At 40.8% G+C, this 20912-nt stretch overlaps 1 protein-coding gene across 2 annotated transcripts in view; it reads right to left on the bottom strand.

Moving 5' to 3' along the window:
* Tshr (thyroid stimulating hormone receptor) overlaps positions 1 to 17419 on the bottom strand; it is a 158271-nt gene extending 140852 nt beyond the window's left edge. Inside the window, exons 1-2 of one of the 2 annotated variants that reach the window (XM_087195442.1) lie at positions 16952 to 17087; positions 8263 to 8393 (exon numbers count right to left, since the gene is read on the bottom strand). In XM_087195442.1, coding sequence (XP_087051568.1) covers positions 8263 to 8321 — 59 coding nt within the window. In that variant the 5' untranslated portion in view covers positions 8322 to 8393; positions 16952 to 17087. Of the gene's footprint in view, positions 1 to 8262; positions 8394 to 16951 lie in introns of both variants that reach the window. The other variant, XM_087195441.1, reaches the window with a different exon arrangement.
* Between the last annotated feature and the right edge of the window lie 3493 nt (positions 17420 to 20912).

Raw genomic sequence — 20912 nt, 5'->3', positions numbered from 1 at the left:
GAGGGTGAATCTATTCACAAGGGTAGAGCCCCCATGGCCTAATTTCCTTACAAAAGAACGTTCCACCCCTTAAAGGTTCCACAACCTCAAAACCACCTCACTGGAGACTAAGCTTCCAGTACATGAAACTTGGTATAAAAAAACCTAAATTATCACAATGTATAAACAGATGAAAAAGAAAAATATGTATAGCAGCCATGAAGATGTGCCACTCATATTCCTCCAAGAAGCAGCTTTCTGGTTAGCTGGCAGAAGGCAGTTTGCTGCCAGCCTCCATCTGTAGCACACTCAGAATCTGTGTCAGTGTTTAACTAATGCCTTACTCTTCCCAGGAAGGCTACAGCCAGTGACTGAGCATGGCAGTGGGGCTGGATCCTGGCCTTGATGCCAGATGTGGAGTTCCTCTAACAGGCAGTGTTTGCTCCAGAGCTCCCCACTGGGTTGGCTGCCAAGAATCTGGGGCTCTCCTTGCCATTTCCTGCTTCCTTGCCCTTTATCTCTCACAGATGTCGCCTTCCCGTGAGCCATTTACACTCCTAACTCTGTCCCAGCTGGTTTCTAGAATAACCCAGTTGGTCTAGTCAGTACTAGAAGTGTTCTGAGAAGGAAGGAGGTAAAATGAGGTTTGGGAAACAGATCACTATTTCCTATCAGCTGGGTAGTATTTGTGGCCATGATGGTTAATCTTGATTGTCAACTTGATTGGCTTGAGAGACATTTAGGTTATTTATTAGTGGAATGCACTTCTGGGTGTGTCTGGATGGTCATGGATCAGGACCTCGGGCCTCTACTTTATCCCTGGCCCTTTCCTTTCTGACTCTCCCTGCTCTCTGTTTCCCAGACGCTATGAGTTGGGAAGCTTTCCAGAGCTCCAGAGCCCTTCTGCCATGACATTCCTGTCCTGGACTGAAACCTCTGAAACTGCGAGGGAAAAAAATCCAAAACAAAAAAACACCTATCTTACTTTAAGTTGCGAGTATTTTATCCCAGTGATGGAAAGCTGACTAATACAGGGGCATAAACAGTCCCTGGTTATTTAAAGTCACCAACTGTGGCCTTAAAGAATGTTCTGAAAAGAGAGCTGTGCGGGGATCTGTCATTTAGAAAAGAGCACATGTGGCGATGGACTAGGGAAGGGGTGAGGAAAAGGAGGGAAAGTAATGCATACATGGCTGGAAGAACTAGCTGGATTTTGTTAGATTGCCCTGAAGCTACCACAGAAAGATAACACTGAGACAAAGCTGAGGATCAAACTCAAGATTTTAGTTACAAGTTGTGTCTTTGTTCATATTCAACTAGAAAAATGGAAAAAGAAACTGATGTATCATCCAATGGAATACTGTATGAGGATTGCTCTACTCATGTCTCAGTTGACATGAATGTCTGGTAGCTTATAGCAGAGTCTAAGCAGGACTCTGCAGCACCAGGCTATGGTACAAGCAGCCCCATCACTTGGACCATAATAGCTGGTAGACCTTATTGTATTGGAGGTATGATGTAGAACTTACGGCAAGCCCTCGCAGGAAGATCAAAATACAGTACTCTAGAGTTCTATGTGTAGAACCCTACTAATAGGTACAAGGCTACTTGTAGTATACTGCTTACTACATACTACTTATAGTGGAGAAAAATAGTTTGATGTGCTACTGGACCCTGATTAAGACTGAACATTTGACCATGGAAAACAAGTAGCCATGTGTCCTAAACTACACATCATGAGCTGAATTCTGTAGAAAACACTAATCATAACATCAGGCAGATCAGCAGCAGATGGTCAGATGGAGTGTGCTACATCAGGGATCTAGCCTCAGTTGGACTACACAGCACAAGTAAAAATCACACACATGTAATCTAGACCCCACTCCCAAGTCATCTACTGAGATTGCTCCTCTGTTGGCTCACACCTAGGGCTATGTGAGCTGTTTAATATGAGCAGCTGAAGAAGGAGGGAAAAGTCAGAGCTTGGTAAATAATCAGTTGTTTTGGTGTATGGATACTGACTCAGTATATCCACCAAAAATAGTCATTAGCGAGGCACAGAGAAGTGGCCTTGAAAGATAGTACCAAAAGAAAATCTCCCTAATGAGTAGATTTCAAGCAAATGTCACCAAAGGTAAGAATATATGTGGACCTCTGAGCAAATGAACTGACCAGCTGACCAGGATCCTGGGGAAAAAAAAGGCTAGTAGAAACTTTCAGAGAAGGAAGTCTAGGCTGTATTTAAGTGGATGAATAAATGGAAGTGAGCATGTAATATGATCTTTGTTTTACATACTCATGACCACCAAAAAGCAGCCACCATAGAAAAAGCATTAAACTACTTTACCATTTGCCAGTTGCCAGGCTTTATTACTGGCAGGATGAGTGCACTTGGCACATTAATGGACTGAAGAGATGGAGGCTACCCGTGGACCAAGAGTGGAACTTGCTACTGCCACTCAGAAAGGTTGATCTGGTTCCTACCACCATTGAAAGCCCAATGAGTTAGCAACAGAGATCAGAGTGGCACTTTCCTTGAGATCACGTGGCCCCTTGTTGGCAATTGATTATAATGAACCTCCTCTTTCTTGAAGGACTAATAGTTTATGATGATAGTTGTAGATATTTCTTCTGGGTAACTATTTATCTTTCTTATCTGTAGAACCTCAGGTAGCACCACCTTGGGGGGAGATTTCAAAGTGACTGATGCACAGGTTTAGAATATTTACCCTACAGCACAGCAACTGACCACAAGACCCACTTACAGTGAAGGTAGAAGAATGATGTTATGACTGTGGATCCTCTGGTCATATCAAGTACCACACAATCCAGAAGCAGGCTTTAAAGAGCAATGGAATAGCCTACCAAAGGCACAACAGAAGTGCCTATTTCTAGGCAATACTCTGCCATGGAGGGGTATAACTGCAAGTGACATATGAATTACAAACCTCTATATGGATGTTGTGTCCTTGTTGGGAAGAATATATGAGTATGGAAACCAACAGGCTGAAGGAGTGGCCCCATTTGCCATTGTGCACCTATCCAATGGGCTTCCTCTTCCTGCATTTTTACACTCTGCAGGGAACTAGAAGTAATAACTGTTGCCAGGGTGTTCTGGACTCCTGGTTTATAGAGGCCACCAGACAAAAGGAGAAGTCTGTTTCTTGTTAGAAATAATAGCCCTAATCAGCAGGAGGAGATAGGGCTGGTGCAACACAATGAGGGCAGAGAGGAATATGTGTGGAATGCAGATGATCCACTTGGACAAGAGATGATTCTTGACTATAAATGGGCCAGTGCAATAACCCAGCCTTAGAAGATTATGGTTGCCAGGGCCTTGGGAATGAGAGGTTTGACTATATTACTAGGTAAGTTATCAAGACAGCAGAGGTGAAAGCTGAAGGAAACTTAAACAATGGTAAAGAGATGATGACTACCAATTGTGATCATAAAACTAACTGTAGCACCAGGGGCCAGAGTTCATCCCACTAACCACCTTCTTCTAAATTTTCCCTAAAGAAGAGTGGAATCCTGGCTAGTCTGTCCCACATGTATGTTGGAGAAGTAAAGCTAAGCAGTCTAAAGGGTGCACCATGGCAGTTTGTGTGCTTCCTGCAGGAATGTACTTGCTATTAAGCTGCAGGGAGTACATCCAGCACACCTAACCCACAGGGCATTTTCCTCATTGTGCCATAGCAGCCCTGCCTCCTGTGCTGATCTAAAGACCCTCAATGAGGCAACAGGCTGTCAAAGTGTGTGATAGGGAGGAAACCCAGGCAAGCCATAAGCCATCAAGAAGGGACAAAAGCTACTAAGCATCAAACTCTGGAAAGGATCTAAAAATATCCATTGGATTTTGCAACAAATGCTGCCAGTGACTTGGCAAGAACTTAGGGTTCTTCAATTGAGTAAGGAGGACAAAAGCCCTATTGCACTAAGCTAAAGGGTGAATGAGAAGTAAAAACATCAAAAGAACAACTTGAGAAAACTCCTTATGAACACTTAGCAGTGAAGGGAAGGATGGAGAGAGGGAAGTAGACTAGGTAGTTGGACTCAGATATGAAAACTCTGGAGAAAAAAATTTTAGAGGAAAAACATTTGAGTGTTTAGATAGCAGTGGGAAAGATTTGGGGGATGAGGGACAGGAAAAAAGTCGAAGTGGGATAAGGCAATCAAGGAACGTAGATGCGCACAAAGGGTTTCCCTTTGCATTGTTACAAGAACAGAGGAGGAAAGGGCAAGCACAGAGGCTTTGAAGTTATTTAGTTTTTAAAATTGAATTCGCTCAAAATCTGTCTGTGATAAACCTGTGTTTCCCCAAATATTTGATAAATCATAGCTTCTGTATTCTTACTCTAAGTGAAAAAGATTGTCTCTGAAAGACGAAGAGCTCCTCATACACTCAAACAATGACTTCCTTGGTCTTCCCAACAGTTCTCTGAAACAGGACGGAGCTACCCTATGGTTTTCTTTTAACAGATACAAAAGGTGAGATACAGAATGATTAAGTCCCTTGCTTATAACTTATTTAAGGTCCTTTGACTTACAATCTCCACTTGTACTTATCATTCTCTCTATAAAAAAGTCTTTTCATATAGGCAGAGAATAATTTCCCTACTAGGTGAAGAACTTCAGCCCTCTGTTCTTCACCATGACTTTTAGCTGACATAGCTTTATGTAAGATATTTTGCTGCTTTTGATAATGAAGATATTTGGTACAATATGAAAGCAAGCTCCCCTCATGTTATCCCCTCCCCTCGCCACCCCCTTGTTTTGGTCATGAGATACATACTTTCTGCAACATGCCAAGTTTCCTGTGAGTGAAAGGAATCTTGTGTGAGTATATCAGACCTTCTGTAATCACACAGAATGGAATCGGATAGAACCTTACTGGATTCTTTCATGCTTCACAGGGCACATTTCAGGGCTCCCGGCTTTGTTGTTATAGAGTCCAGGGATTGAGGGTGGTTGTGAAATGGCAGTTTGGTTATACTACATAAGAAATCCAGCCAACCATTAAATATGGGCACCTGGGGAATTTGGAAATACTAACAGGCTGATTAGCCAAACTCTGACACAGAACAGACAAATTTCGCTTCAAGATTTATGGGTCTGCCTTGGGATAGAGACCCTCCCCAGTTAGAATTCCAATCACTTTATCTACTTTGCCCTGCTAACTCATGCCTCTTCCTCTGGAAGAGGAAAAGAACTCTTGTAAATCTTTACAGTGTTCCTTTTGCAAAGTGGAGGAGTTCACTCTTCTTAGTAGAGCTGTACAACTTTGACACCAGACAACTGCTGAATGTTCTCTGCGTGGACGCTTATCCCCTACAAACTGGTTCAGGCCAGTTCTTACAAGCCCTTGGACTCACCACTGCATTTGTGATAGCAGCTAACCTGTAATCAAGGCACGTTCTGCTTCACTGGGTATTTCACATACATTCTAGAAGTATTAAGGTCCTCATAAGCACTGGTTGATATGGGTATGGTGGACCTCATAGATCTTGCCAATTTGTCAATCTTGTGAGTTGAGAAAATAGACTCTCTCACATAGGAAATCCGTGGTAGATGAGAAGTTGATCACACATCTGCCTCTAAGACCAAAGTAGGTTGGGGAAAAATAACTAAACTGAAAGCACTGATAAACATAAGAAAGAGAATAATCTATTTCTCTCACTTAATTTTTTTTAACTTTCAGAAAATTTTCTTTCTAGGCATATTGGCTAAATTTTTAAAGATAATACAAAATGAGATAGAGAAGCATATATTATTATGAAAAATATCAATAGACAGCTGGGCTTGGTGGCACACACCTGTAATGCCAGCACTTTGGAGGCTGAGGCAGGAGGATTGCTATGAGTTTGAGACTAGCCTGGGTGACATAGTGAGTTCAAGGCCAGCCTGAACTATATAGTGAGACCCTGTCTCAAAACACCAAAAACAAACAAATAAAAAAACCCACCAATAGAAACAGGATATCATTTGAGTTGTTGTTCAGCTTCTGTAAGCCCTTTGCTTGAGTTCGGCATAGACCAGTGGTGGCGAGCCTTTTAGATACAAATAGCCTGCTTCGGCACATGTGCCATAAGTTTGCCAACACTGGTACAGACTCATGACAGAGTTACAGATAACAGTTCCTGTATTGCTTTTGCGTCCTTTTTTTAGACATGCTAAGATTACTATGAAGGGAGAAATGCATGATATTTCTCAGCCAACTGGCTAAAAACATTCTCCTTCACAAGATAGGAACACTTAAAACTTTTTATCTGGGAAAATAGTTTGTTACTCTAAGAAGTATGAACATTTTCAGCGTTTCCATTTTTAGACCTAAAGTATAAGGCATAAAGTGGGCCATTCCTCTACACCAGTGTGTTAACAATGCAGGTGCCTGAAAAGTCTTGCGAACCTTAGCTTGGCCTGTTTGCGTCTGCCTTCTCATAGGGCCACTTATCTGGTCGTTTCTATCTGACCTCTATGATGGGATGGCACTTGAACATGCTATGCCCAGAGCATGAAGCAAGACATAAAAGGTCACATATTACAGGATCCTATTTATATAAGATTTCTTGGATAGATAAACCCATAGAGATAGGAAAAGCAGATTAGGGGTTTCCAGGCCTTGAGAAGAGTAGTGACTGGAGAATGCCTATGTAATCGATACAAGTTTTCCTTTTGAGATGATAAAAATATTTCAGACTTCGAAGAGGTGATGATTGTACAATATTGTGAATGCTCCAAATTTTAATAGTATACTTAAAAGTGGTTATTTTTATGTTAAATATATTTTATAATTGAGAGAGGGAGGGGAGCAAGAGAAAGAGAAAAGAAGAAAAGAGAAGGGAAAAGAAGGTAGAGGAATGGAAGGGAAGGGGAAGCAAGAGAAAAGAAGAGCAAAGAGAGAAGAGACACCATATTTAAGAAGATAGTTATGGAATAGTAGAGAGCCTTGGATTTAGAGTTAGAAAATCTGAGTTTGAATTCTGATTCTTTCACTTCCTGGCTCTAACATTAAACACAAGATAATTTCTTTGATCTCAGTTCCCTCATCTACATTAGAATCAAATATCTAATTCACAGAGCTGTTGTGAGTACTGAATGAGATATTATATATGAAAACACATAAGGCCCGGCCATGGAGTTAACACAATATACATAATTGAACAAAAGAAAACAACATAACAGTGATGTCTTTAAAGGCAGAAAAAAAGGACATTTAACTCATTATTGTTAAAATATAATGAAAATAACTGGGAGTAATAATTCATAATTAATTATCATCACAAGTTTCAAAAATGCAAACACTGAAAAAGTAGGTGTTTTTATATTTACAATTTACTTCATTTTTCTGGCCTCGAGACATTAATTTAAAGCTAAAAAATTAATGTAGCAAATTCTTCACTCTATTACTGTGTTTGAACTATATCAAGAGATACCATATTTTATTAACTTAAATGTACATATTTTTTAAATGTTAGTATCTTAGAAAACAGGAGTCATTGATAGGAAGCTGGATCCCCATGAGGAAGTGTCTACAAAACCATCTCAGGTATATATGGTAAATGTTCCCCCGATCATTCCCAAATGGGACCTGTAGCCATTTGCCAAAATAAAGGTCAACTGGTAAAGAGAAATCCCAGGCTTCATGGGGATGATTGGATACAATGTTTGAGCTTATACTAAGTCCTACATCTCAAGACACATTGTAGATAGCAGTGTCCACACCAAAGAGCTAGATGCAGAATGGTGGGTCTCTTCATATCTTCATTCATTTCACCTATCTGTCTCTGATAGAAACAAAAACAAAACAAAAAAAGCCAGAGAGATTGAGTATAGTGAGGACAACGGACTATTTAACTGACAGGTAGGTTCTAGTATAGCCGCTATGCCAGGCATATCCTACTGGAACATGTTAACATGACTTCTAGCACTTGATACATAATTACTAATCTGGTAAATGTATTATCTTTTTGATCCCTATCAACAGAGATAATCAAAAGTAAGATATCTGTACAAAGGAACAAGAACAATCTGTATTTATTGTTTTGTTCCTGGGCACCACTTGCCAACTCTGTTCCATAAGTCTGATAATCTTTAGTCTCACCTCTTTATTCATGAGTAAAAGGAAAAAGAAGCCTAGATATCTCAGTAAGAAAGTTGAGTGCGAGGAGATAGAGGTAAATCCCATAAGGACTGAAGGATATTTCCATTGGTGATGTGTTTCTAGGAATTTGAGAATATTCCCTCTAAAGTTAAGAATAAATTATTGTATTTTGCCCTTCTTACCTGTTACAAAGGAGTACAGTATGTCTTGGACATCTTTGGCTTTTGGAGGCAGTATACATGGGAATATATATGTTCTAAATCATTTTCTCATTTCTTAGATAGCTTTAAAAGTTGCCAGTTTCAGGTAGGACCTACAACAAAAGAAGATGCTGAGAATGTAGCTCAGTGTTACAACACTTGCCTAGAATGCGCAAGACCCTAGGTTCAATCCCCAGCACTGAAAAACAAAAAGAGAAGTGTCTATGACAGATTCAGACAGAAATATCAGCTGCCCTAGTCTGTAAGCCACACAACCTAGAAGATCTGACAATACTAGTGGTGTCCACTGTTCATCAAGATATTTTGTGGATTCCCTGGCAAGTCCTAATAAGAGAATTACTCAGGCTCTCAAGGTTTTGGAGCAAGTCTCTACCTTCTGAAGAATAGACATACTCTTGGAAAATAGATCCTTGCATACTATTTTGTCCTAACAGAGACTAAGTCCTTTTCATGGGACACCAAGTAACTCTATGACTGTGGTTGCTGATTATGAATGTGGTATTGTCAGTTCCACTGAGTCATAAAATAAGGAACTGAACATTTCTGTATTCTGGATCAGGCAAGTTCAGAAGGACAAGGTAACTCACATGAGCAGATGGCTTAGGCTCCCTCATCTCTGTTGTACCCTCACCTCACCTGGCTTCATGGAAGGATCTGTATGACCAACTGATGGAGGGCAAAGGTTTATGACTGCTCTATGACTGATGCAATAAGTTAATGCAAGCCAAAAAATGAATTAGTGCTGCACTCAAGTTTGGTCCTATTAGATAGTGGTGAATAAAACTGTAAGTAATCATTCACTTTGCATGAAGGAAGAAGGGACTAAGTTAAGGATATGCATAAAATACCAGTAAGTAGCAAGTAATTTGACTGGTTGTTCACTGGCCTAGAAGAAATAATATTGAAAGATAAGGAAAACGAAAGTTCAAGGCAGAGGCATACGGATGGATCTATGGGAAGGGGCACAATTGCATGGACCTTTGTGTATCATGTTACTGCCCATCAGAGAGTATCCATTAGTTACTCTGGCTATTGGTGACTCTAAACAATGCGATGGATGGGTGACTCATTCTATGGCTGTCAACCAGTGCCAGTACAATAGACATGAATGAAGATGAAGTGTCCATGGTAAGAAGGTTGGAAGCCAAGCAGGGGCCCAACTGCATGGGCTCTGGTATGATTTGGATATGGTTTGTCCACCAAAAGGTTCATGGGCTACAGGCTTGGTCCCCAGTGTAATGGCATTGAGAGGTGGTGGAAATGTTAAGAGGAGAGTTTGTGGAAAGTGATTAAGTCATGGGGGTCCTATCCTGGGAAGGCATGAGGAGTAGATTTCTTAGGATCCAGTTGGTTCCCTTGAGAGAGGTTGTTAGAAAGTGAGACCTTGGACCCTTCTGCATTTGGCTGTTTTCCTTTCTGCTTCTACATGTTGTGATACACAGCCAGGGGGCTGGATAAATAATCACCAGTACTATAGTGTTTGGGCTTCCAGTACCAGAATCATGAATTAGATAAACTTCTTTTCTTAATAAAGTACCTAGCCTTGGAAATTTCATGGGAACATGAGACAGACTAAGATAGGCTCCTTTTCACTTAGGCTAATCATGAACTTGCCTCAGGGAAAGTCTAACCTGGCAGCAATAGAGGCCAATGCTGTGTTCATGATTTAGCGAATTTCCTGAAAGAGAGCAGCCAGCCATTTGAGGGCAGTCTGATTACACTGTATCCTTTCTACCTTGTAGGAAATAAGTGATTTGTTTCAAAAATAATCATTACTTTGGATCTGAGTTTGTCTAATTTCAATGTTTCCACCAACATTACCGTTCAAGTGTTTAGAGAATACCTGATCTACCAGTATGAAAACTTACACAACTTTGCATCAACCTAGCAACATAGCAACACATTTCATGGTAGAGATGGTGCAACAAAGGATGCATGACCTCTATTCCACTGTACCCATGTACCCATGTCTTCCCATGTACCCCCTGCACAAGCACTCTGCCTGTAGAAAGATGGAATGGACATTAAGGTTCAGCAAGGGTGCCAACCCAGGGATCTAACTAATGAAGTATATACATTGAAGCAAGAGCCATGTATGCTGTGTTGTATGTAGCCAGAATGCATGGGGCTAAGTGCCTCCGTGTATTGGTAGGATTGGCCCTTCTCACCATCAACTAACTCTGTGACCTAACATTTACAATTTGAGCTTCTTATCTCTATTGCTACCATATTAGAAGTTTTAGTTCACGAGTATAAAGATTACTTCTGCCGAGCAAAATATAGAAGGGCCTGATACTAGAATGATGACTTGTGCATTTGGGCTTCTCATTCCAGTAGATGAGAAGTTAAGTAAAGGAGTTTCTCAACTTATAGGAGTATTAAATTCTCTCTTTTTGTGGTTGCCTCAATATCCTGAATCAAGTCAAAACACTTATGGCAATTTCTGTCAAATAAAAACTTTACAGTGTGTCCCCATCCACCTTATTCACCAGAACTGGTACCATGCAACTTGTGGGTATTTTCTAAAATCAAAATGACCATGAAAAATCATTCTGGATCAATTCAGGACATTAAGGCAGCTGTGACAGCTTACCTAAAGACACTCTTGGAAAAGGACTTCCAGAATTGCTTCAGAAAGTGGCATGAAAAGGGCGGCTAAGTGTGTTGGAAGTCAGGGAGAATATTTTGAGGGTGAGTAATGGCAATGTGTCTTTTACTTAATAAATTTTAAAAAACATTTAAACAGAGCCGGGGATTTAGCTCAGTGGTTCTGCCACCTGCCTCGCGAGCGCCAAGGTCCCGAGTTCGATCCCCGGTACCAAAAAAGAAAAATTTAAACATTCACCGTGTTGTTTGATCACACCTTACATTTACATACATTTGTACATATACCATTATATATGTTGCACATTATATATTATACATGTAATCCATTAAACATATACTATTGTACATACATAATATATATTATACTTTACATATATGTAATAACCTAGACCTAAAAAGTGCAACATGATCTGTTCACCAGTAACTTCTCTGACCTTTTTTCCTACTTCAGACACATTTCTTTTCTTGTTGCTTTTTAAAACATCCTCTGCAAATTTCTCCCACATCACTCCTGCCTCTGTATTTACTTGCAGTTTTCTTCTTCTAGATATCAATCTGTCTTCCTTTTTTTGCTCCTTTGGGTATTTATTGAAATGTCCCTTCTCAGGGAGGCCTTTTATTATAGACCTAATGTTTGTCCCTTCTCAAAACATTCATATGCTGAAATCTACCCCCAATGTGATAGTATAAGGAAGCTGGCTCTTTTAGAGGTATTTAGGTCATAAGGGTGGGGAGGGTGGCATCCTTCGAGAGGATGCAACAAGAAGGGAGCTAGTTATAAAAGAGAAAACAGGACATCAAACATGGTGTCTGGCCATATATAATGCAATTTCCAGCATGCCTTCTCTCACTCTCTTTCTTTATATTTCTCTTTTACAGGTGTACTTTTCACCACCTGAAATTCTTTTGGGTTTTTTTTTTTTTTTTGGCTATTTCCCCATGCTATCATGAAAGATCATTTACTATATATCTCCAATGCCTAGAAAAGTATAGCACATAAAAGAGCAATAAATATTTATGGGAAAAATAAAGGAAGAAAAATTAATTGCCATAAAATACTAGTTATCCAGAGATAGAATTTCTAGTCATCTCAAATCTTTGGACCATGTCCATAAACCCATAAATACCTGGAAAGGCTGATGAGATGGAGACACCAGTCAGAAAGCCCAGGAAAGTCTTCCTCCCATGAGAGTCCCTCATTTTATCTGTCCTTAAATCCCATATGCAGAGGCTTTCTCCCAAGATAGACTTAGTTTCCCAGCTCACAAACAGATTGAAATAACAAAATACAAAGTAACAGTCTGCAGCAACAAGAAGAAACCAATTCATCCTCCTCTCTGGAGATGAGTAATTGGGCATGAATGATGTTAAGCTAATGCCTGCAAAATACAGGCTGAAAGTTTAATGTACCATATAAATAGAGACTGAGGTAGGATAGAAGAAATACAAGCTAGGTAGAAAGGAGACAAGGAAATCGAGATTTTAAAACTGTACTTTTAAGAAAAACTGGGTTTGTGTCCTGAAACTGCAGGACACAAACCTAGTCTTTCTTTTCCTTCTCTTCTATCTTCTCTTCTGTACTTTTAAGAAAAGCTGCAGCTTCAGGACACAAACCCAGTTTTTCTTTTCCTTGTCTTCTCCCAAAACACAGTAAGCCAGAGCAACTACCCTCCACCTACAAATGGGTTTGCGTTTTTCCTTTTTCCTTCAAATGTCCTCATTCACCTGTGAATAAACCACCTTATGGGATTTCCCATGTGAAACGAGCAGTATGTCACTGCGGGTGGGCCATCCTCTCGCATACACTAGATATGACTAAGACTATCGATTATCAATTCTACAGATTTCCACCACCCAAAACCCATAAAAGATTTCCAGTTCCCAAATGTACTGTGCCTCATCTCTCTGAGCACTCACACTCTGCTCTTGAGGGCCTCGTATATCTCTTTCTAATAAACCCTTCTCTTGCCTCTTACTGATGTGTTCTGAAAAGTCTTTTTCCATGACAAGAATCAGTGAATCTGAAAACATATTTTAAAGGGGTAGGATAAGTTCCTTATTTCAGCCTCGGGAACCTCTCAGACCCAGGCCTGGTGACAAGATCCCGTTTCCTGAAAGAAAAATTTCAATCAATGGAGTTCTTTCCAAAGCGATGTGGGAAGTTCACTTTAAGTTGATGATGAAATATTTGAATTCTGGCATATTCTCCCGATGACAAAATAACTTTAATAAGACTGTACCAGAAAACCCCAGGGGATATATACATGTTACCACATGAAAGGGAACAATATTTACAGGATGCTTTCAAAATCACAAGTGGCTGCTTTGAAACTTAAAGAATTTTATTTGAAAAATTCTGGAACACTCTGTTCTTAAGAATTTGTACAGCAACAAAACAAAGTAGAGTCTGACATCTAAATGGAACACTTCAAATTCAGTCTGTAATTTTGAATAAAGGGACCATTTTGCCACTAGTTAATTTTTTTTCTATTTTTCATAGCAGTAATGAAAAGCAATAGGTAGTTAAGTATATCAATAATCTTCAGTAAAAATAGAAGCAGTATAAAGGATTTAATGTCAGACGTGATGCATTAACCATTTGTAAAAGGTGTCTTTAAATTATTAACTTGAAGAATGGCCATATTTGATAAACTTCCATGTAAAAAGTCTCCTTAAGTGATAGGCTAAATGTACAGCATAAAGAAAGTAATCATCTTAATAATATATTCTGAAGGGAAACTATCACTTTTAAAGGTCAGGCAGCTTTTGCTTACTTTAAAAATATGTTGTGTTCTTTGTAATAAAATAAATCAAGTCATAGCGATCACCAAATGTACACTTACAGCCACACAAAAATGCCAAATTGTTACAATGCAGAATTTCTTAATTTTTGAGGGAGGAGTGGTCAAGGACACCTTGAAAATCTAAGAAATGCAATGATATATGTATCCACAAATTTTCACATAATAACAGATTCCCAGAAGTACAGCAGTTAATAAAATTTAATCTGAAGGATAACTGCCATATCTGTATAACCAGGAAACATATACCAGTAGTCAGATAAATTCAAGGTAGCGATTCCTATGATCTGAATAAATTTAAAAAGAAAACTCTTTTGATAAATGAAGCATTACATCAGACAAGATTTATTAAAAATCCTAAGACTTGGACCCCAGAGTAGCTAGGGTTTGTTCACACAGATGGAAAGGACTGGACATTATGGATTTGGGCTTCAGTGGAGCTGATCCGATTGCTGAGGGTGGACTCTTAAAACACACACAATAGTGCCTCTGACAGTGCCTACCACTATGGACATTCTTGTTTCCTCTTTGAGTCACGTTTCTGGCTTATTCAAACAGACTTATGTTATGGTTTAGATAAATGTCACCCAAAAGTCATGGTTATGACAATACTTAAACATACTGAGTGTATAACAGTGTAGATGAGGGCCGGGGATTTAGCTCAGTGGTTTCACCTCCTGCTGAGCAAGCGCAAGGATCTGAGTTCGATCCCTGGTACCAAAAAAAAAAAAAACCATAAACAAACTAACAAACAGTGTAGATGAAACACAGGGAAAAATTCCCAAAGATGACAAGTGAATGTCCAGTTTAGAAAACAGTGGGCTGGGGATGTAAGTAAGTGGCAGAAGGCTTGATTATTGTGTGTAAAGCCTTGGGTTCAATCACCAGTACTTGGGGAAAAGCAAGTGGGATAGTCCATCTTTTAGAGTACCACATACAAAATGCAAATAACTAAAAACAAAACCTCAAAACTACAACAGCAACATCAACATACAACAGCATATAAGCATGTGTTGCTGCAAGCATTTACTGCATGCTTAGGGTTTGAGGATTCAATGCAGTAAATGCAGGAAACTGCGGGCAGGAAGGTTAAAAGGACAAGGCAAAGTGTGTCAGCAGTGCCACTGAGCTAAATTCCCAGCCCTCTTCCTCCTCTTCTTCTGCCCTCCCCTCCGCCTTTTACTTCCTTTTTTTCAGGGCCTTTGCAATGAGCCACATCTCCGGCCCTTTTTAATTCTGAGACAAAATCTCACTATGTCACTAAATTGCCCAGCCAGGGCTCAAACTTGCAATTCTCATGCCTTAGCTACCCAGAGTGCCGAGATTACAGGCATGGGCCACTACTCCTGATTCACCCAGCACTTTCTTGAGGAAGAATCCATACAAACCCAGAACGTCTACCCAAATCCATCCACTTTCTCATTCAGAGAAGGGATGGTCCTCTTATGTAAGGAGGTAACTTTCTAAATAAGAGAGTGCTGAATCAATCTTCTAACTTTGGTATTGAAGTAATATGATCTATAATTACATGCCAAGATTCAAATGTATTGTCTTGCCTCATTTCAACCCCCTTAAATCAGTAATTCTCAACTGGGAGGAGTCATTTTTTTCAGACTTCCTGTGTATCAAAGATTGTAGAATGTTCTACTGGGAAGTAGGCATACCAGCTCACCCTCACCTCCCACCCAGTTAAAGCCACTGTTGTAATGAGAGTGTGCTAGGCCTCTGGGAAGGGCCCAGAGAGGAAAGATTCAGAACCACCTCCTCACTGATTACCACAAACAGTGTAGTTCTCTCCCAGCATCCATAACATCAAAGGACAAATGTAGTAAAGAAAGAGGAGGCCTAATGACCTTCTGACACCATAATAAGAGGGTAGAAGACAAAGCTTGGGGAAATTGTTCTCCGCATTGTAATGATTTACAAAACGGTCAGGCCATGATTATATAGCATCTTGATATAGGATACCGATATAAGGCAAATAACTCTATAAGAGTGGAAGGCTTCACAGTTTAAACCAGGGGGGGCTCCTCAAAAACTAAAAAGGATTACATAAGGAATAACGTAAATCTCGGGTAAGAATATCCTTTAGTTGTAGTCACTGCTAAATGAGCATATCATTTAACTATGCTTTTCATCAATTTTCTTTCTCCTATCTCAGAGCCTTCTAGTGGCTACTTTTGTTGTCACTCTGATTTAGTGGTTTTCCTCAGATGATATTCGTTAGCATCAGGATATCAAAAAGCTTCAAACTGAACCTTCTATCAGAAGAAAAACTGACTCCTTCTAAATAAATGATCTCATCCAGTTTCACAGTTAATGAGAGAGGTAATGAAGAGAATGGAGAATGCAGGTTTCCTGCTGCTGTTCCATTGCTTACTCTTTGCCATTCCCTGTTCCCAACATTAGTCGGAATTGTAAATAGGATGATCAGTTCCTTTGTACTCTCAGAGCCACATTTCTCTTCAATGACTCTTGAGTTTCTACCACCGATAACTCTCTGAAGAAGGAATGTCTTGGGGCTTCTTTCATGCACTGTCCACACTGTGGACAATCTGAGACCAACATATTCATCATATTCATTTGCTCATTCGTTTACTTAAGCTTTTTTTTTTTTTTTTTTTTTTTGAAGAGCAAAGTAGTTCTAGGTCCTGTGCTGGGTTTGAGGAATTCAGGGTTGAAGGACAGTGTCCCTGTGTTAGAGGAACTCATTTCTGCTCAGGTAGTCATGCAACAAAACAAGTCACAGGAAAGCGCACAGACAGGGTGTAAGGGCTAGGGACCTGTTCGTGGCCAGATTGTTAGGAAAGAGGATAGTTCACCCAGCCTAGGGGTAGTGGGTGAGAAAAGACTTCTGCAGGAACCGACAGACACATCTGGATCTTGGAAAAGGCATTAGCGGACGAAGAAAAGAAAGAGTGCTTTAGGCAGGGGGACAGAATGGGAAATGGGAGGCAAGGGGACCTGTAAGAGCCATGAGTAGGCAAAGTGCAAAACGGTAGTTCTTTAGAAAGGACACTTCACAGTTATCTTGCACCAAGTTTTGTTACTGTGTGTTACACATCACGTGAATGTCCACAATAGTATCTTCCCAAGTGTGGAAGACTGTTTACTCACAGACTGTGAACACATGCGCACACACCTCCTCTGGGCTCTGCTCCAACTTCTCCGTGCGCTTCCGTCCACCTTTCCAGATGCCCTCGGCCCCTGATCCTCCCCGCTCTCCTCTCCCGGGTACTCACAGCGTCTCTGTACCGGGCGGCAGGCTGGGGATGAGGTGGATATCCTTGCAGGTGACTCTGAAGTCGTCCTCCTGGTGGCATTGGCAGGGTGGAGACGGACACTCCTTCCCCACCAGGCTCCCGGGCAGGGTGAGCAGCAGTGCTAGCCGCAGCGTCAACTCTGGCCTCATTTTCCAAAGCCCCCAGGGCTACTTGTCCATCCCGCACTGTGGCCTCATTCTCCGCCTCTGCGCCTGCTGTTTCCCCGGGCTGAAGCAGACGGCAGGGGAGGGGCGCGAGGAGGCAGGGCTCCGAAGGCTGTGACCTCACCACCGGAGCGGAGGCTGGAGAGGGAGAAGAGGTTCTCAAGTGCTCCGCTTCCCTAGGCAACTTTCCACGCAAACAAGCCTACTTTCCTCACTCTCCTTGGCCGGAGCCACGGGGCGCGCTCGGTCTGTTCTCAGACACCCAGCGCCGGTCCGGCGGCGGCCTCACGCGTTCTTCCTATGACTGCGCCCCACCCCCCAAAACTCTCCTGTGGAAACCCCTCCCCCCCAGCCCCCCTTGCCTTTCCACTTTCTGAGCCTACTACAAGCGCTGCCGTCCCGGGACCCACCCGCGCGCACTCCCTCCACACCAAGTCCCCGCGGAGTGCACTGTGTGGGGAGACCAGTGTCTTGCACAACTGTGGCCTCTCCGGGCCGAAGATGCCTCTGCTGAGAGTCAAAGGAGAGCACAGGGGCCGTGCTGGCTCTAGGTATAGCGGAAGCTGTAGAGCTACATTCCTGGCGAATCTTCGGGGTTGCCCAATTTGAGCGCCCACCGGCATCGAGGCGCGACGAGCTGCGCTCCTGCAGGAATCGCCGTAAGGAGCCGCCAGGCGGCGCCCGGCTCAGTGTGCAACTGACCATTTCGGCCAGGCCCGCCAGCAACCGGGCTCTGGGGCCATCTGCTGTGCACAGCCGGAATCGCAGTAACAGTTCTGGCAACAACCCCCCCCCCCCCCCGCCACCATCAATGGGTCTCTAAATCCAGCTTTGCAATGCACCTTTGAAGCCAGCCTGGAAATCTAGATTTTTCTGGTTTGCCTAAATATGCTATTATTTCATATACCCCTGACTGAGAAGATGAGAAGAAAAAGAATACTAAGAGGCACATGATCATTTGTTCATCGTTCTTCACACGCTAGCCAAAAAGGCTGATTACAAATACAGACCAGATCATGACAATTTCCTTCTTTAAAGTCTTCAGTTGCTTACTAATTCCTCTTAGGACAATGGGAGTATCAACTCCATATATACTGCGCGAGTCCTTTTGTATGAAATTCTGGAACATGGAAAGCCATGACGATGGAAATCAAGGTAAAAGTTAAAGGGAAATGATTATAAAAAGGAGAGAACACACAAGTGTTCTATATCTTAAACTGGAGGTTAAGTACGTGTACAAGTATTCCCCGTTCAACGACCTACCTGTTAAATGACTGTTCGGGTTTCAGAACCAAGGTGCACTGTTCAGACTTGTGACGCTCCACTCAGACTTGCCTGTCCTTTTTTTTTTGGTACAATTCTATACGTGTTATTGATAGAGTCTCAATGTCCTCTTTTTGGGTACTGTGGATCTTGTTTACACAGTACCGTAATTTTGCTGCTTCTACTGTACAGTGAAGTACTGTAGTTTTACGTTCTGTTATACATTACAGTACTGCATGTAAGAGTTATGCAAAGAAAAGCAAAGTCACCAAGTTGGAGTTTCTTTTGACCATTTCTTTGTTCTGAATATTGTAATGTATGTACTATATACAATTCCTCATTAATCAACCAATTCATTTAACGACCTAGCCTAGGGACTGTAACTTGGTCCTTAAGGGAAGAATGCCTGTATTTTAGGCACATTCACTAAGCACGTTGTGGAAATAAACAAAGCATTCATGAAAAGACAAATATCTCACACACACACACACACACACACACACGCACACACACATATATATGCTGTCTGATACTGGGGGAAAATAACCTACCTGACATTTTTGGATATTGGGGCAACCTCACAGAGAGATTGCTTTTCTTTGCCTCAATATCCAAAAAATGTATGGTTTGCCATACAGGGAGTGATTTGGAGCATGGTCTTATGAGACCCGTTGATCACATATGATAAAAGCAGAACAACTGTGCTAAAGGGCCTGAAAAATTCGTCAATTCACTCTTTTTATTGGACTCACTTCTAAGGACTATTTGCTTCCAACAGTTCCTCAGGTGATAATAAAACTGATTCATTTGGAGTAAAATAAATTCTCAGACATAAATAAACTCTTTAGAAGTGATGTTACAAGGGCCAGGGATTTAGCTCAGTGGTTCTGCTGCTTGCCTCACAAGCACAAGGACCTGAGTTCAATCCCCAGTACCAAAAAAAAAAAAAAAAAAAAAAGATTTAAGAAAAGAAGTGATGTTACCTTTGAAACTTCTTGATATATAGAAATGTCTCATACCCTATGAGTGTACATATTTTCTCAAGGGTTATATATATGCTCCTGAACCATGGGAAACATTGAACGATTAATTATCACTGTTATTCTTGGCTCTCTGATTATTATATGTGTTTAATTTTTGTCTTACACTCCTGGCCAGTAATCTCCCTTACTACATACTTCATATGTCTTTTTGTCCTTCAAGGTATTTACTGCAGAGGCAGACAGAGCAGTGGCTCCACTGATACCAATTTTGCTGTCAAAATATTTGGCATTTCCAGTGATTTTTACAGAGTCAAACAGGTTCATGGTTCTGTGATACCTTATTAGTAGTATTTTAGTTTCACTGGTCTCTTGCAATGGCCTGCAGAAGCTCCTTCATGAATGAGCCAAAATCACACAGCTTCCAGCAATATCAACTCTGTGATTGACGTAACCTTGAAGAATTCATGGAAGCTGCTAAGATGCCAGGAAAGGGCATGTAAGGAAATATGGAATAGATGCTTTATTGATTTGCTATCATATCGAGATTGCATCTATTTTGCAATCATGATTATTCAAGAGCATATTCTATATCATTGCTATATCATAAAATATCCTGAATTTTCTGAATAATTTTCATATCTGCCTTTTCAGACATGTGAGGGATCAATACAAATTGCCTGAACCAAGCTGACCTGATGATTTGTTGTTGGCTGCTGGATTTTATCTTAAAGGTTATTGGAAAGCATGTGTTATTTTAAAAATCATTTTTATTGTTTGTTGGTACCTTTTAGGTGTACAGTACAGTTGCACTCATCATTGGGATCTTGTACCTTTTCATGATGTACTTTACTTCTTATTTTTTCCTCATTCCCCTGCTCTTCCTTCACCCCCTCCACTTTTCCCTATTTGCAAAGACTATTTCCATTTTTTCATTTTCTCATGTTTTTTTCTTTTCCTTTCTTTCCTTTCCCCTACCCCTCCCATTTCCCCTACACCTTTAGAAATTTTCTTTCTATTTTAATTATCAATTATACATTTGGATCCTTATTTACACTTTTAGTTTTTCATACCAGAGAAACTATTCGGTATTTACACATATTTGTCCTATTTATTTCACTTAAGATGTGTGCATCTACTTAGCTATAAATGCCTCTAGTTTCTCATTCTTTATGGCTGAGTAGTACTCCATTTTATTTAAAAAAAAAAAAACAACCACATCTTCTTTATCCAGTCTCCAGTTGTTGGGCAATTGGGCTATTTCCAAGTTTTAGCTATTACAAACTGTGCTGCTATAAACATGGGTGCACATATATGCTGTGGTATGATGCTTTTAATTCTTTTGGGAAAATACCCAGCAAGGGAATAGCAGGGTCAAATGGGACCTCTGATCCCAGTTTTTTGAGGTATCTCCATACTGATTTCCACAGTGAACGCACCAGTCTGCACTCCAACCAACAACGGAAAAGGGTTCCTTTCTCCCCATAACTCTGCCAGCATTTGTTATTGGTTGATTTCTTGATAGCAGCCATT

Source organism: Heterocephalus glaber, unplaced genomic scaffold, assembly GCF_053883595.1.
Source record: "Heterocephalus glaber isolate CG9 unplaced genomic scaffold, H.glaber_assembly_v1.0 deba00001608, whole genome shotgun sequence".
Classification (NCBI taxonomy): Eukaryota; Metazoa; Chordata; class Mammalia; order Rodentia; family Bathyergidae; genus Heterocephalus; species Heterocephalus glaber.
Note: the sequence above shows the minus strand (reverse complement) of the source record. Positions and strands in the feature narration are given on the sequence as shown.